This window comes from Cynoglossus semilaevis, chromosome 6 (assembly GCF_000523025.1).
Source record: "Cynoglossus semilaevis isolate Cse_v1.0 chromosome 6, Cse_v1.0, whole genome shotgun sequence".
NCBI lineage: Eukaryota > Metazoa > Chordata > Actinopteri > Pleuronectiformes > Cynoglossidae > Cynoglossus > Cynoglossus semilaevis.
The window spans coordinates 10,447,578-10,463,783 of NC_024312.1; the positions used below are offsets into that span (position 1 = coordinate 10,447,578).

General features: G+C 38.0%; 1 protein-coding gene across 1 annotated transcript in view; it reads right to left on the reverse strand.

The window, feature by feature from the left end:
* Window positions 1-337: 337 nt before the first annotated feature.
* Window positions 338-16,206, reverse strand: part of pclob (piccolo presynaptic cytomatrix protein b) — a 57,627-nt gene continuing 41,758 nt past the window's right edge. Inside the window, 19 exon segments of the mRNA XM_025056345.1 lie at window positions 338-561; window positions 2,592-2,737; window positions 2,959-3,096; window positions 3,543-3,601; window positions 3,701-3,842; window positions 4,552-4,746; window positions 5,699-5,978; window positions 6,240-6,311; window positions 7,473-7,566; window positions 7,916-7,942; window positions 9,067-9,197; window positions 9,297-9,344; window positions 10,516-10,748; window positions 11,087-11,154; window positions 11,335-11,443; window positions 11,566-11,691; window positions 11,778-11,853; window positions 11,953-12,041; window positions 13,213-13,239. Coding sequence (XP_024912113.1) covers window positions 418-561; window positions 2,592-2,737; window positions 2,959-3,096; window positions 3,543-3,601; window positions 3,701-3,842; window positions 4,552-4,746; window positions 5,699-5,978; window positions 6,240-6,311; window positions 7,473-7,566; window positions 7,916-7,942; window positions 9,067-9,197; window positions 9,297-9,344; window positions 10,516-10,748; window positions 11,087-11,154; window positions 11,335-11,443; window positions 11,566-11,691; window positions 11,778-11,853; window positions 11,953-12,041; window positions 13,213-13,239 — 2,204 coding nt within the window. The 3' untranslated portion in view covers window positions 338-417.

A 16,206-nucleotide genomic window follows, 5' to 3' on the forward strand; every position in this document is an offset into this window, starting at 1 on the left:
TGACAATAATAGCTAAACTTTTCACGTGTCATAGGTTGTCTCTTTGTTGCGGTTTGATGTCTTTTTTTTTGTTTGACAGAGATGTTGTCTGGTCAAAACACCAACATCCTGTGCAGCAGAGAAGAACTGAATAGTGACAATAACATGACTGCTCTGCAGTGACTTTTGCTTGTTCATGTCCTACGTGCACGTAAGTCCTCAAATGGCAGAGACTTCACTCAGGAAGAAGTGAATGGCTGCTGGCAGTGTTGGACTGATAAAATGGTTATTTAATAGTATTAGCATATCCACCTCATCAAGTGAAAAAGTTTAAAGAAGATGGTATTTTTTGTCATTCTGGTTTCAATTGTATCTTACTCTGGCTTTATCCTTTGATGATCTCCCATTATCAGGGGGAGATTATTTAGCACACTCGGCTCAAGGGTTGGTCTGAGTGGAGCTGACGATCAACTTGTGCCAGCTGACGACTCGCTTTCTCATGTCCACCTTGTCCAGCCAGATGTATGCCTCCCCTATGAGAGTCTTCTTCAGGAACTTGCCTCCGTTAGAGACCAAAAAGAGCTGCAAAAACATTCCAAGTGGCAAAATATTTTATTCCTACATACATACCGACCATGCCTTACAATCTGAATTTGTTTTCAGCTGTGATTTAACACCGCAACAACACAATGGAACAGTACTACAGTACAGCACCTGCTAGTATCAAAGTCCTAAGGTACAGGACGTTGGATTGACGAGGTTGCTGTCCTTTGTGATTAATGTCTACCATTTATATATTTACAAATGTCACTGCACCTGATACTGATTGTACAGATTTTATACATTTGATATAGTGTTCCCTCTTTATATCGCGGTTCTCCTTTCATTCCCTCAGTATTTTTTTAATCGGTCTCGCAGAAGCCCCACCCACCCCCCATGGCACCTCAAAAGTGTCCCCCAGGGGATCCCTATACTATGTATACCCCCGCCCCCCCCATGGCACCTCAAAGTGCCCCCCAGGGGATCCCTATACTATGTATAGGGATGTGTTCTATTCAATAGACTGTTCAATTATGCTTCTCTGCTGATGATGTTCTATTGAGAAACTCTTGGAAGTGCTCCACCCATTTGTTCAGTTCTGCCGCCTGAACTAGCATCTCTACCTGTGCTCTCTTATCTCTCCTGATGTTTTGCTGCACTTTTTTTGTGGCAGCGATTGTATACCGTTTGAGCCACTGCTTTTTCAGATCTTCTTCTTGCATTGTTCACCTTTTCCTTTTCTCCCCTGCTGGATTATGTTGAGGGTTTCTGGTGTTATCCATTCTTTGTGCTTATGGGATCTTCTCCCCAAGGCCTCCTGGCATGTTGAGCTCCATGAAGCTTTTAGGTGTCCCCATCCCTCGTTCATGTCCATCTTTCTTCGTTCTCTTCTTTCTGAACTGTATCTCTTCATTTTATATGCTTGGACTGTTTCATCACTTGAGCATTGCTGAGATAGTCAGTGTTGTATTTCACTCTTTGACCCTTTGGTTGATCATGTCTCTTCAACCTTAGCTTGAATTTCCCCATCAGGAGAGGGTAATCCGAGGCCAAGTCTGTCCCACATCTTGTCCCGACATCTTGCATAGTTCTTCTAAACTTTTTGTTGATATAATATGGTCGATTTGGTTTTTTTATGACATGAGTTGGGTTTCTGGGTGACACCCACAGGTTGTTTTATGGATTTTTTGTGGGGGAATACACTATTTTCATTCATTTTGGCCTCCATCAGGATGATGAGGTCTCTGGCTCCACTACTACTAAAAAGGTGGTTTAAACCATCATAGAACTTAGCCTTGACCTCATCATCTGAGTCATTGGTGGGTGCATAACACTGGATTATGTGGGCTTTCACTCTCGTGTTGCAGGTTTTGAAGGTTGCTGAGATGATACAAGAACTAATGGGTTCCCATGCAGTTAGAGCCTTCCTAGTGTCATTTGCTATCATGATGGCCACTCCCTGTGTATGTATTGCTGCCTCCTTGTGTCCAGATTAGATAATGGACTGGCCATTGGTCAATTTGGTCTCAACCGACTTCGTCCATCTTGTTTCTGCCAGGCCCAGGACTGTGAGGTTGTAGCACTCCATTTCCCAAGCAATGGTTACAGCCTTGCCAGCATGTAACATGGTTTCTGTAACTGGGATGGTTTTTGTAGGATGGGGTAGCCCCAAATCCAACCCAACCCCAAACCTGAAGGGCAAGCTGCTGTTTTTTGTCTGGCCCCTTTTCTATAAACCTTGCTGGTATGGTTGAACCTACTAGCGGTATAAGCTCCCGTCAGTATAGCCTTCAGAGTCACCGAGGCATGCAAACAACCCCACCACAACAAGGTAGCATCACAGGGGAGTTTCAACACTAATAAAGCGTGTAATATTTAGGGGGCGCTGTTTTACACGTCACGAAACTGCCTTGTAAATGATGGAATGTTTGCAAATTTGCAAATGTCAGTCTATCTGTCTATGTAGCTCGCTAGCTACAAGACTTGAAACAGTTTCTAAAACAATAAAGAAAGTCCTGTTGACTAAATAGAAAGTCCTACGATACGATATGATACACATTGTGACACCTTACCTGTATGGCATGTCCAGTTGGATTCAAAGGGATTCTGAAGGTCTCATTAAAAGAAGGCTCCCTGTCATGTCTGCAAACTCTGGTCTTTTTCTTTATGATCTTCTTCTGTGTAGCCACATTCACCACATACAACTTGACATACAGGTCTGGTACCATGTCAATAAAGAAAAATAGGAAAGATGACAATAGCAACATCAATAATATATCAATTAATAATAACAACAACAACAACAACAATAATAATAATAATAATACAATAATTATTAATAATAACAACAACAACAACAACAATAATAATAATAATAACAACAACAACAAAAATAATCATAATCATAATCATAATTATAATTATAAATGAATGACAAACCTGGTAGGTGGTCTGGGCTTTTGAATTTGTAGGTGATATTTCTACACTGAAGAATCTCTAGCACCAGCTGGTCTCCTTCTGTCTTCACCTCTTTCCTCAGAGCAATCTTGATCTCCCCCATTACTTGCGTTTTTCCTGCTAAAATAAAATTTAAAAAAAAAGAATAGGTAATGAGTGAACACTGAAGTGACCTCTTAACCCTTATATGTGAAACTACAGCCTGGCTACAGACTAAAATATCTTTGGGCTCTTTGTTACAAATTGAAACTAGAGATGGAAGAGAGGCCTTGTGACACATGAGCTACATGAAATGAAGATATAGTTATAACAGTCAGTAGGATAGAGTGACAACTACTTATTTTCCAATAACCAAAGTTGCACATAGGAAATTAATATGTTACATATTATTTGACTGTAGGCATTAAACTCACAGACTTTAGACTTTAATTAGATTATCGTAAAATTAGTAAACGTTGACGCAAATGTAAAATATGATTAGACGGTGTAATATCTGAAATAGTCAGTAGATGGAAACAACACCAAGAAAAAAAAAAACAGCTTTGAAGCGGAAAACTTGAACTTGCCTTCATTCTCTGGAGTTTCTAGTAGGTTTTTGTTTGTGTCAGTAGGCATAGTTTTACCACTGCAAGATAATTAATACATAAATTAATTAAGAGCATTACTTGCATAATTGAACGTATCTCCTAAATGTTATGCTAATAATAGCCAAATATGGTCTTACATTCGTGGCACTTGAAAAATGGCACTGTCCACACCACTGCCTGGACCTTCTTCACCATCCAGACCTTCATAGACATCTCCAACAAGGCTTGGAGCAGACAACACAACCGACCCTGAGATATCCCCAAGCCGGTGTCCAGGTCCTGCAGGCAAGCAAGGAAAGACATGCTAAAAAAAAAATAATAATAATAATAATAATAATAATAATAATATAATAATAATAATAATCTGCCTTAGACACATAAGGTCATGGGTTCGCAGTGGGCCATGCTTAAAAACTGGGATAAAGTCATGGGCCTAATATGAAATAATATGAGAAATTAAATTTTGAAATGAGACACTCATCCAGCCGTATTCATTTCTAATTGTTTCTTATTAATGCCTCTCTCTATTTCCAGCCTTTTAAGTTCTTTTTTAATGTATTTTTTCCCCCCCTTATTTTTAGGCCAACAAAAGAACAACCAAAAATGTATGTGCTATAATATTGTTTCAGTATATAGTGGCTATATAATGACAGGCCAGCTCTAATCATACACATTTGATATGAGGGGCCAAATATAATTACACCAGGGGCAGAAATGGGAAAGGCTGTCACAGGAAGTGCCTTAAAGTTAGGGGGCAGTGGTGGCTTAGTGGTTAAGGAAGCGGACTTGGGTCCAAAAGACTTCAGGTTACTTGCTCTGAGCAAGGCACTGTCACTGCCACACACTGCTCCCCGGGCGCTTAAAGCTGCCCACTGTTCACTTTGATGATGGGTTAAAAGCAGAGGTCACATTTCGTTGTGTGCAGTGAGTGGTGTGCTGTGTCACAATGACAAGTAGTTCACTGTCTCTTTCTCACTTTCTCACGTACTTAGTTGCAGTCGAGACTGTTGCACAGCAGCCTCTGCAGCAGCAATGGCTATTCCAGCGTCTTCAAGGTGGGCCTGAGTGACACTACTCTTGCTTTGGCTCCGCGATGGTCCATGAGAGCGAAGTTGGCCATCAGAGGAAGACTTGGAGCTGCCTGGGCTGCTGTGTGACTTTTCTAAAGGCAGCATCTGCATGTCTATAGATAATTATATAATAAAGGAAAAGTGAAGCATAGGATAACATTTTTAGTTATCCATATTACCGTAATTTCCGGACTGTAAGCCATTACTTTTTCCACCTGCTTTGAACCCTGCGACTTAAATAATGATGCGGCTGGATTTTTTACGGGCTAATAGACTGTAAGACATTACTTTTTCACCTGCTTTGAACCCTGCGACATAAACAAGGATGCGGCTGGATTTTTTACGGGCTAAGGAAGTTCATACTGCTAGCAATCAATGACTTTTCTGGTAGGCTACCGTGTTCTATACTAGTAGCGTATGTCTGTCTGTGAATAGCTGTGTACGCATATGTGCGTGGGGTGCGCGCGCGAGAGAAGGCTTAAGCCTGATGCATCATTTTGAAGCGTGAGTTGGTTCTACAGGAGCTGTTAAAACACTGTTTATCTACCGTTGTGCTCGGCGTGTCTGATAATAAAGACCCCCAACTTCCCTGTTTCTGTTTCCCTTTGCTGTGGACAAGCACAAAGTAAGCAGGTTAGCCCCGGAGCTAATGTTAGCTTCTCCCCTGTGTATTCCGACTACAGTCAGGGCGCCAAAGCAGGAAAGCGCTAATGTGTAACCAGCTTTCTATGTAAATATCCCATGATACAACGTGGACACCCGCGGCTTATAAAGAAATGAGGCAGTTATATACAGTATGTACAATTTTTTTGTTTTGTTTGTTTTTTAACTTAAATGGGTTCAGCTTATATTCAGGTGCGCATCGAAAACAAACAGCTATAACTTGTCCGATCCGAGACCTAGACCAAATGCTTGACTTAACTTTGCACAACATACTGGAGGAGAAATGAAGGTATCGGATCGATATCAGCACCAACTCCAAATTGCGGTATCGGTCTTGGGCATTAAAAAGATGCATCGGTCCATCCCTAATATTTATAAACTATAAATTTCAAATCCATATACCTTTTGCTGGTGTAGTGAAAAGCCCATGACTTCTGCTCTTTATTACAGAGTTTTTAGGTGAATCCTGACCTCCATCTCCCTGTCCTGGTGCTTGACTTGGTCCTAATCCATGTCCAGGTCCCATCCCAAGCCCTGATATTTGGCCTTGACCTTGTCCATGTCCAGGACCTTGAATATCAGGGTGGGCCCTAATATGCTCAATAGTTTCACTCTGCTCCTTTAAGGGCAACCAGCGAGGAGTGTTGTCCAATTGGGCAGTGTTTGAAAGATCAATCAACACCTGAAAACCATTTGGCCCACACAGAAAAAAGAAAGTGAGACATTAGTGAGACACTGTAAAGAATGAAGATGTGAATTTCAACAAAAACAAGATTTGGATATATACAGTATATATATATATATATCCTTATAGAATCCTTATTTAAAGAATCCTTTTAAATTATAATTTAAATTTAGAAAAATTAAGAAAAAGGGTGGTTCACAGAGAAAGATATTTTAAGAATTCTCAGATTTTAAATGAGTTGTATATCAAAGAACTCACTTCTCCAAGAAAGTCATTCGAAGAAGACTTATCGTAGTCCCACACAGTCACCTCCAGTGTCTTTTTCTTTAACTGGATAAAGGGAAAAACAAAAAGTAGGAGAGAATAGAGTGTGGCATCTTGTACAATTGTACAAGATTCATACATAAATATGTAGTGCTGTTAAAGAGGCATACATTTTTTTCATTTACTGAGAGTGATACTTTACTGGATACACACTCATCATGTTTCCTAGCCTTCTGTTATCACTCACTGTTAATGACACACAATGTCACTTTTAAGCTATTTCATTAAGTTCATTCAAGTGTGTTTGTCATAGCTTCTGTTAGCTTAGCACTTAGCAAAATTGGCTTCTCGCTTGCCTCTGTCCTACTCTTTTTTGCCTTAGTTTAGTTATCTATATCTCTGACAATATCACTAGGTGTTGATTATTGTTGTTCAGTGGAAAAAACTCAGTGAAGTAGAGTCCTGGCTTTGCAATTTGGAACCCAAAATGTTAGCTGAGCTAGTCAGCTACGTTTCTGTAGCTGGTGCATACTGACCGACGCTAGGCCTTGTAGCTCCACGGAGGAACCTGTGGCTGTTCGTATAAGAAGTATAGCCCTAAGCCAAAACCCAAACATTGTTATGTTCTGCATACACAATTATCTTACTCCACAATGTGAGAAACCCTACAGTAAAAAAAACCCTCTATGTCATTTCCTGACCATATTTAATTGAAAGGGCAACTACCCTCACTCCATGTGACAATTTTCAATTATGCCCTAAAGAAAAGCTGAAAGTAAGTACAAAGCCAGAAAACTAGCATCATGTGACCCCAGGAAAAAGCATGATAAATTCGTTTTTTGGTATAAAACAGGCATGGGGAAACTAAGGGCCAGGGGCTGGAATGCGGCTCATTAGTTTTTTAAATTGCTAAACTTTTTCAAATATTTTTTTTTTATATTATCATTATACTTCTGCCTTTTTCCTGCAATTCCCACGTTTTCCCAATAGATGGCATGACTTGAATGACTTTTACATGTCATTTATATTAGTTACACAAACGCCCCAAATATCTGCTCCTGACCCGACACCCGTGTTCAATTTTAGGACAATTGTGGCCCACGAGGAAAAACTTTTGCCCACGCCTGGTCTAAAATGTACCACAGCATAAACAATACTTAAATCCTCGGTGTGTAATCAAGTATTTGTGGTATGGTAATTGATTTTATATAGTTCTGCAAAGTATACCTGCTCCAGATGAATATTCTTGTAGATGACTGTCTGGTTCCATTCTGGGTTCATGGTCCTCTGGGCATATTTGGTCCTTCTTTTGTTGTCGGCACTAAAGTGAAGATATTTAGAAGATACTAGAAACCATCTCAATTGACTTGATTCGCCTGTAAATATTCACCACGGTGTGATGCATACTCTTTTACTGCGGTTTGAAGTAGCATTATGGTTATCATGTTTTTGTGAAGATAAGAAACACTTCTAGATGTGTTTTTTTTTTTAACACTTTGATTCAAGCTAAAAAAGAAGCATGAGGAGGAAAGGCAATGCCATTAGAGTTCCTAAATGGATGAACGCAGACAACTGGACAAACAATAAAGGCCATAACAAAAGGTTGGAAACACTCCAGAGACAAAGAGGAACATTACACCAACTAAAAGCAAAGATCAGCACCACACTACCTTGCATTCTGGACAACCATGACTTGACTGAGGGAGTCCAGAAGAGGAGGAGGAGGGCAGATATCACAAACAGGAAAAGCAAAAACACAAAGAACAGTCAGAGAAGCCCAACAGCTCAAAAAAAAAGGTAGTAAAGGACAGCGATCTGGGGCATTTAGTATTCAGTGCAGGATGCATTTCTGTTTTTGTGCCAAAGCAATGTATGTGATAAAAGATAAAGAGATAAAAAAAAAACAAAAAAAAAAACTGTCAGTGACACCATACTGCTAGATAAACATACTGGTGAAAGAATGCACATTTCCGCAGACCTTCACTGTCTAACATTTAATAACTGAAAAGAACCTATGATTTTATAAAACTGCTCTAACAGCGTACCTATATAACATTATTTAATTATTTGATACTTTCAAAAAACAGCTAAAAGCTGAATGAAAAATGATTTTCCCTCAACTCGTCTTAGGCTGGTACAACTACAACAACATTGACTACAGCAGAGCAGAATAGGCTGGTACAACAACAACATTGACTACAGCAGAGCAGAGTGAAAAAGGGAGCTCAGGATCCCAAGTATTTATAAGTCTAATTCTCTAGCTTAAAAGAGCACACAATATAAATTAAGATACTGTATTTTTTGGACTATAAGTCGCACTTTTTTTCATGTTTTAGCTGGGTTTGCAACTTATGCTCAGGTGCAACTTATATATTAAAATATATAATTTAACACGATTGTAATTCCACAGAATCTGTTACTCCTGCACCGCTGAAACATGTTCGTTATTTTCACTTTGACAGCCATTAGAGGGCACTCTACGCTTGCGTACCAGTATCTGATACTCCTATAAGTCGCACTTTTATCCTTTGGCTGGTGGAACTTATACTAATAATAATAATAATAATAATAATAATAATAATAATAATAATAATAATAATAATAATAATAATAATAATAATAATAATAATAATATGTCCTGTCTCATACTCTATTTTACCTGGGTTGTACGTGTAATACTGCACAGTCCATACAGAGTAAAAAAAAAAGACAAACAAACAAAAACAAAAAAAAACAGGGGAAGTGGAAAACAAGGCACATACAGAAGAAGGGCAGACGCAGACCAGACAATACAAAACACCTAAATACTGTCAGAACTAACCCTCTCCCTGGCAACAGATAGACCTTGACAAAGGGGTCAGAGTAGCTGTCATCGTCCCTCGGGGTTAAGTTCCTAGCCTGCAGGACATGTACGATCAGGTTTCCTAGGTTCCTATCATAGTTGATCTGGAGCTGAGGGGAAAAAATAGAGAGAAGGCTGTATGAGCCAAACAGACCCACCCACCACGTCTGTTGCAATTTTGTTGCAATTTTTGCAACATTTATGTTTACCTGAATGTCTCCAGTGATAGGGTGAGGCATTCGCATCACTTCCGATGCCTTAAAACAGGAGAAAACAATGTAAGAAAAGGAGTTTCAAACACACACATTTATACTTGGAAATAGTAATTAGTTATTGATTACTGATTACTTTTCCAAGAAAGTAATCCAGCTACTTAATTGATGACTTATTTTTATTTTACTTTAATAATTACTTTACCTAGTAGTTTCAGTGTTAAAATCTTGTACATTGTTTCAAAATTCAATTCAATTCATTAGTCTCTGACTTGAAGAAAATTATTCAACATTTAAAGCTATATTTTTTGCATATTCCAAAAACATCTTATTTCTGCATATCCCAGCATATAAAATATATTTTGATCAAGTCAAAGTCTCTCCTGGCTGTAGTCCAAATTATTAACATGTAACAAATTAAAAACAATGCGGAATCAGTCTATGGTGGAAATTTGCAACATGTCCTCAACACATTCCAACATCTTATTTCTGCATATCCCAGCATATAAAATATATTTTTATCAAGTCAAAGTTTCTCCTGGCTGTAATCCAAATTATTAACATGTAACAAATGCGGAATCTGTCTACGGTGGAAATTTGCAACATGTCCTCAACAATATAGGTACCTAAAAAAAATGAGCTTTTTTTAGTTCAGTTGCACTAAGTCCTGTTGCTCTTAAATCTATATTCATGTCAGCGGATGTCAGAGATCCGGGTGTTTCTCAACAAATATCTCTACCAATTTTTGTACAGCGGACACTAATGATTTTGTCAGCGTGAAACTCCAAGTAACGTCGGTATTTTCATCAGTAAATGCTCCATAGTCCTGATCTCTCCCGGCCTCCACACTCTCAGCTGTTACCGCTGATGCCACACCGCAACAACACTGTCATAGAGCACTCCCACAAACAAATTCACAGATCAGTAACGGTAGCCTATCTGAAGGAAAGTAACTGTAATCGAATTACTGTACTTACCGGACTATAAGCCGCTACCTTTTTCACACGCTTTGAACCCTGCATCTTAAACAATGATACGGCTAATTTATGGATTTTTACGAGCTAACAAAGTATATCCCATTAGCGATCAATGACTTTTCTGGTAGGCTAGGTCTGTCTGTAAACGGCGCACGAGAGCAGTTTGAGCCCTGTCATGTAGACGCATGAGTTGGTTATACAACAAGTGCATGCTGTATACTATATTTAATGAAAACTACCTTGTGACGCTGCCTTTTGTCGATGGCTGGGGATGTTGGCCGACCAGGGCTCGGTACTCCACTGGAGGCAGCGGATCCAGTTCCAGAGTAGAGAAGAGCAGAACGCTCTAATGCAGAAAGCACTCCTAAACCTCCAGGCACAATGCCGGCCCCACTAGGAGCCTGTTGTTGGGAAACCTTCTGCAGCTCCGCAGCCAACTGATTGGGATCCACTCCTGGTGACTGCAGACCACCTTTTGTAAAAAAAAAATGCTCATAGTAAATGTCAACAGATAGATGTAAAATAAACATACTGTACGTAGGCTTGCATACATCTAAATCAGGGGTGTCAAACTCAATTACGCAAGGGGGCCAAAATTCAAAATACAATCTAAGTTGTCGGCCAAACTAGATAAACATTTACTGAACGGAGATTTGTGTTTTGGTAAACAAATGTAAATTTATGCAACCATACACATCATAAGCTTTTGTGGGCCACAGAAAATTATGTGGTGGGCTACCTTCGGCCCACTGGCCTTCAGTTTGACATACGTGATCAAAACATACACCAAAACCTTTTCGTTATACCCACCAGCCTTGAGCTGGACAAGATGCTCCAGGACTTGTGGATGTTCAGGGTCTGACAGCATGTTTAAGTCTCTGTTTAAAACCATACAAGAAATGTATCATAAAATATCAACTAGTGTTCAACAGTCATGATATCTAAAAGTGAAACTGCCACTGAAACAAAGGACGTGGAATAAGGTACAGAGAAAACCGCAATGTGACTAAACATGTGACAGGTATTTAGGGGGTGACCAACTACAACCAATCACTTACAGTCTTAGGCAGAGCTCCACCTCTGCACATTGTTCTCCCATGATTCTTTGCACTTCTTCATAAGTCTTTCCCATCAAAGGGACTCCATTCCATTCCAGCACCTGCATTCCTAAATCAAGCAACGTGGTCAAATAAAAAGACATGTCAGATTGTATGTTCATAATTTGACTTGAAAAAAAATGGAATGCTATTTGACTGAGTGAAATTTCCCATTGTTAACTTGTCTCTTACCCTCAACAACTTTTCCAGTATGTTCTGCCAGACCCCCCGGAACCACCTTGGCAATGTAGGCTCCGATCTCTCCTCGACCACCAGGAATCTCTTTCCCCCCCACAACACAGACTCCAAGGCCATTACCTGGCGGACAGTTAAATGAAAACCAATATAATAAAAGAAATCATCGTGTAAATGACTATTTAACATGATTTATATGATTTAAATACCTGACACCCTTATATCCAATGGGTCTCTTTTGAGCTTGATACAAGTGTGAGGGAATGAGTAGGAGACCAGTTTCATCTGAGAGACATTGTGAAACCAAATATTATTTTCAAGTTTTCCAAAATGTTCATTTTAGAAGCATTGCTTCGTGAAACAGAAGACAACGTTGAGTCACACCTGTCTCCGATCAATTACATTTCCACTGTGAAGATGTCCTTCTCTTGGCTTGTCAAACCAGTCTGTGTCCTCTCTCCTTAGATGGTAGGCTAGGTAGGGAGAGGTTGTAATTAAAAGCTATGTACACACAATCATTGAGTGGCTGCATTCAAGCACTACACATACAGCACATACTTTGGAATTATATGTCATACATGCATTCCTACCCAGCTTCTACCAGAACATTTAATTCAACAAAGTATAAAGACATCCGTGTCACTGAATGACCTCTAACACCATGACGTATGAGCCTTTTTGTGCTTGTCATGCTTATGATAACATGCCATGCTTTTACTTATGCGGTAATTGATATGGCTGCTGTGTATGGAATTCTGTTTATCAGTTTTGGTCAATTGAATGTCCATAATGTCCCTTTACAAAAGGGAGGAATGAGAGAAGTTTTTAATTATAGTTGTTTTGTGGGATCTAAAATTTCTATTTAAACCTTACATCCAGAAAGCGAAAAATCAATTTAACAATTTCATGTTTTCATTTTTTTTATTTTAGATAATGTCTTTAAATATATGGACCAAAAAAAAAAAAAATTGATGTTAAAAATGGGTTTTGTATGCATACTGTATTGCCATATTTTCCAGACTATAAGTACGTTTTTCATCATTTGACTGGGTTTGTGACCTATATTCAGGTGTGACTTATATATTAAAATAAAAAAAATTCTCGTTTGTTATTTTCACACTTACAGCTGCTAGGGTTGTGTACCAGTATCTGCTACTCTGTACTGTAGCACTGAAAATTTACAATTTCGTTACTTTCACACTTGACAGCTATTAGAGGGCACTCTGGGCTTGTGTACTAGTATGTACGCATATAACATGTACATTTTATGAATAAAATGTACATGTTATTTCGACAATGACTTATACTCTGGAGTGACTTATATATGATTTTTTTGTATAGGTGAGACCTATACTACGACTCATAGTCTGGAAAAAAAACGGTACTGTGCAGACATTCCAAATATGATAACTGACTTAACGGATTACAATAAAGTAAATGACACAAAATACATCTATCATTGCAAGATGGAGCTGACAAGTCATTAGGCGCACGTCTGTTAAATGACATGTATTGTGTACTATTGAGGTGTGGAACATTCCAGAATGAGTCTCCTTTGCAAAATTATCCAATTGAGGTGGATACTCCAGAGCTATGACATGTGGCATGGAGGCATCTTAACATAGGAACTAAATGCTTCCTCACCTTCTATATTCCAGTTGGGGCCTCCAGCTGGGGTACAGAGTTTTATAAAAATATATAAAACAAAAAATAAATAAATAAATAGATAAAAAATACCATTTGTAAACAAAGTTATTTGAGCTGACATTTTATATATGTTTACGCAGACCTAATGTATTAGCAGTTGTATGTTGATATTCACATATATTCAAAGACATGTACTGTACATAGAAACTGAATGTAAAGCATTAGTGATGACCGCGTTATTACAGTACCAGTGAGATGAATTTATTCAGTACCAATATGATACTCTACTGTGTCTTTTTTTCATGAAAGATTCTGGCCTCATCTCTGTTCAAGGCCAGCGTGGACTCACTTAGTGCTGTAATCAAGGCAGATGAACACTTTAAAATGAACCTAGCAACACTGGATCCTCATGTATGAAAAAAAAAAAGTTACGGTAAATACATTACCGTAATTTTCGGACTATAAGCCTCTACTATTTTCACATGCTTTGACCCCTGCAGCTTAAACAATGATGCGGCTAATTTATGGATTTTTATGGGCTAATGAAGTTCATACCGCTAGCGATCAATGACTTGGTAGGCTACTGTGTGTTATACAATGTCTGTCTGTGAATGGCTGTGTGCGTATATGTGCGTGAGAGAGAGAGAGTGGTAGTGAATGTTAAGAGCAGCTTGAGCCCTGTCATGTTGAAGGGTGAGTTGGTTCTACAGGAGCTGTTAAAACACTGTTTATGTTCTCTTGTGCTCGGTGCGGCTGATAATAAAGACCCCAACTTCCCTCTTTCTGTTTACCTCTGCTGCAGACAAGCACAGAGTGAAGGGAGTTAGCCCCGGAGCTAATGATAGCTTCAGCCCCGTGAGCAGATCACTAAGTCTCCCCTGTGCATTCCAACTATGTTCGGGGCGCTGAAGCAGGAAAGAGCTAACGTGTAATCAGCCGTGTTACAGTCACTGTTCGGAAAAAAGCATTTATTTAATGAAAAGTGAAAAACAATCTTTCTGTGTAAATATCCCATGTTACAAAGTGGACACCTGTGGCTTATATATGTACAAATATTTTTTTTTTCCTTTTTAAATTTAGTGGGTGCGGCTTATATTCAGCTAGTCCGGAAATTACGGTACTTCTTAGTGAGTGGATTAAAAAAAAAAAAAATACAGCCGCGCAAAACCTAGTCGGTTTAATTTCCCCCTGTTGCATTTTTGTCTTGCGCAATCAGACCTTGTTTTATAATACATCGTTTGTATTTTGTGCAAAGAGGAAATTGTTTAATTCAGCCTCACACTCCCAAACACGTATTTGCAAATGAGAGAGATAATCATTTTTGCTGAATCACTAAGGGTTATCTTTTACAGCAACAAGGCATCCACAGCAACAATCACCAAGCACAAAACAATCACTTTATTAACATGGAAACACAACATGAATCAGACAACATGCAGGGATGCAGAAATGATATAGGAATAGAAGTGAAATAAAACACAGAAACATATACATACAAAGAGGTAACGCAAAATAAATGACAGACCGTGAGAGAGTTTGGATCTAACAGTCTTCAATCCTGATGAAATGAAATAGTCTATAATAATAATACTTATCACTGGCTTTTCAGTAGTAACTATGAGCATGATCACACAGTTGCACAAACACTTTGTTGTGCTGTATGGATAAATGGGGTGGCAACAAGATAAACCCTTAACACACACTTGATACGTTTTGGCAGAAAAGGGGGAATCACCAGCTAATACGGTCAAAATGCTAACCAAATTATACACAGTGTAGAGAACACGAGGGGTGAGATTAATTATTATTATTATTATTAATAATATTATTATTATTATTATTATTATTATTATTATTTAAAAGAAAAAACAAATAGTTTAATAAGCATTTTTAGTTAATGCTTCTAAATTGTACTATTTTTAAATATTTTTGAAACGTACATTTTTTTTGTTTCTTTAAATATGAATATTAAATATCTATCAATAACAATAATTATCAATTATCACTTTTTGCATGAAAACAAAGGGGAGAAATATGGACTTATTGTAATTTATAATTAATTATGTTATGAATGTACTGGTCCGGCCCACTTGACATCTAATTACAGTTGGTTGTACGTGGCCAGTGAACCAAATTAGTTTGACACCCCTGCCGTAAAGAATCTTTACGGTGTCCGGGCATGCCACCTTAAAAAAAGTCTTCAAGGTGTTCTGTTCTATAATGAAGAATGGACAATGGGTCCTGTTAATTGATTATTTAAATTTGATAACTAATAATATTTATTTTTAAGCTGATTAAGCTAGGTTTTGTTTATTTAAGAATACACCGCGGAAGATGGATGATCTATCAGATGCATTTATTTTATTATTTTTACAATGTGCTGTTTTTTTTTATATGGTTCAAACTCATGTCCTGCTGTGGGCAGGTATAGCTCAAACCAGATATATTTAATTTCAATGAAAAACTTTACTTTTGAGTTGAAACAAGTTAATAAAGGAATGTAAACTTCTCTGTTTTTTTTTTTGTATCAGAAAAAATATCAAACCATGTAAACTTCTCTGTTTTTTTGTATCAGAAAAAATATCAAACCACGAATATTGCGCTTGTTCCACGCCAATATATAAAAATATATCAAGATATATATGTGTGTGTATGTTTTTAAAATACACAATGTATGAAAGCATTATTTGATGCTACGGGTGATACACAATCACATGTATGCATGTATGTATGTATGTATATACGTATGTACTGTATGTATGTATAGTATATGTATACCATATATAAATTAAATATTTGTTTCAAATGCTTTTACATCAAACTAAAAGTAGAGTTCAAGGATGAGACGAGTTGTGAAAGGAACAAAGAATGCATGCAGAATTTACCAACCAACCAATCACATACTTGCACACATACATTTATATTAATGTACTAATAAGCATGCAAAGTACAAATGTTTAATTTATCATGATACTAAGGATGCACAATATT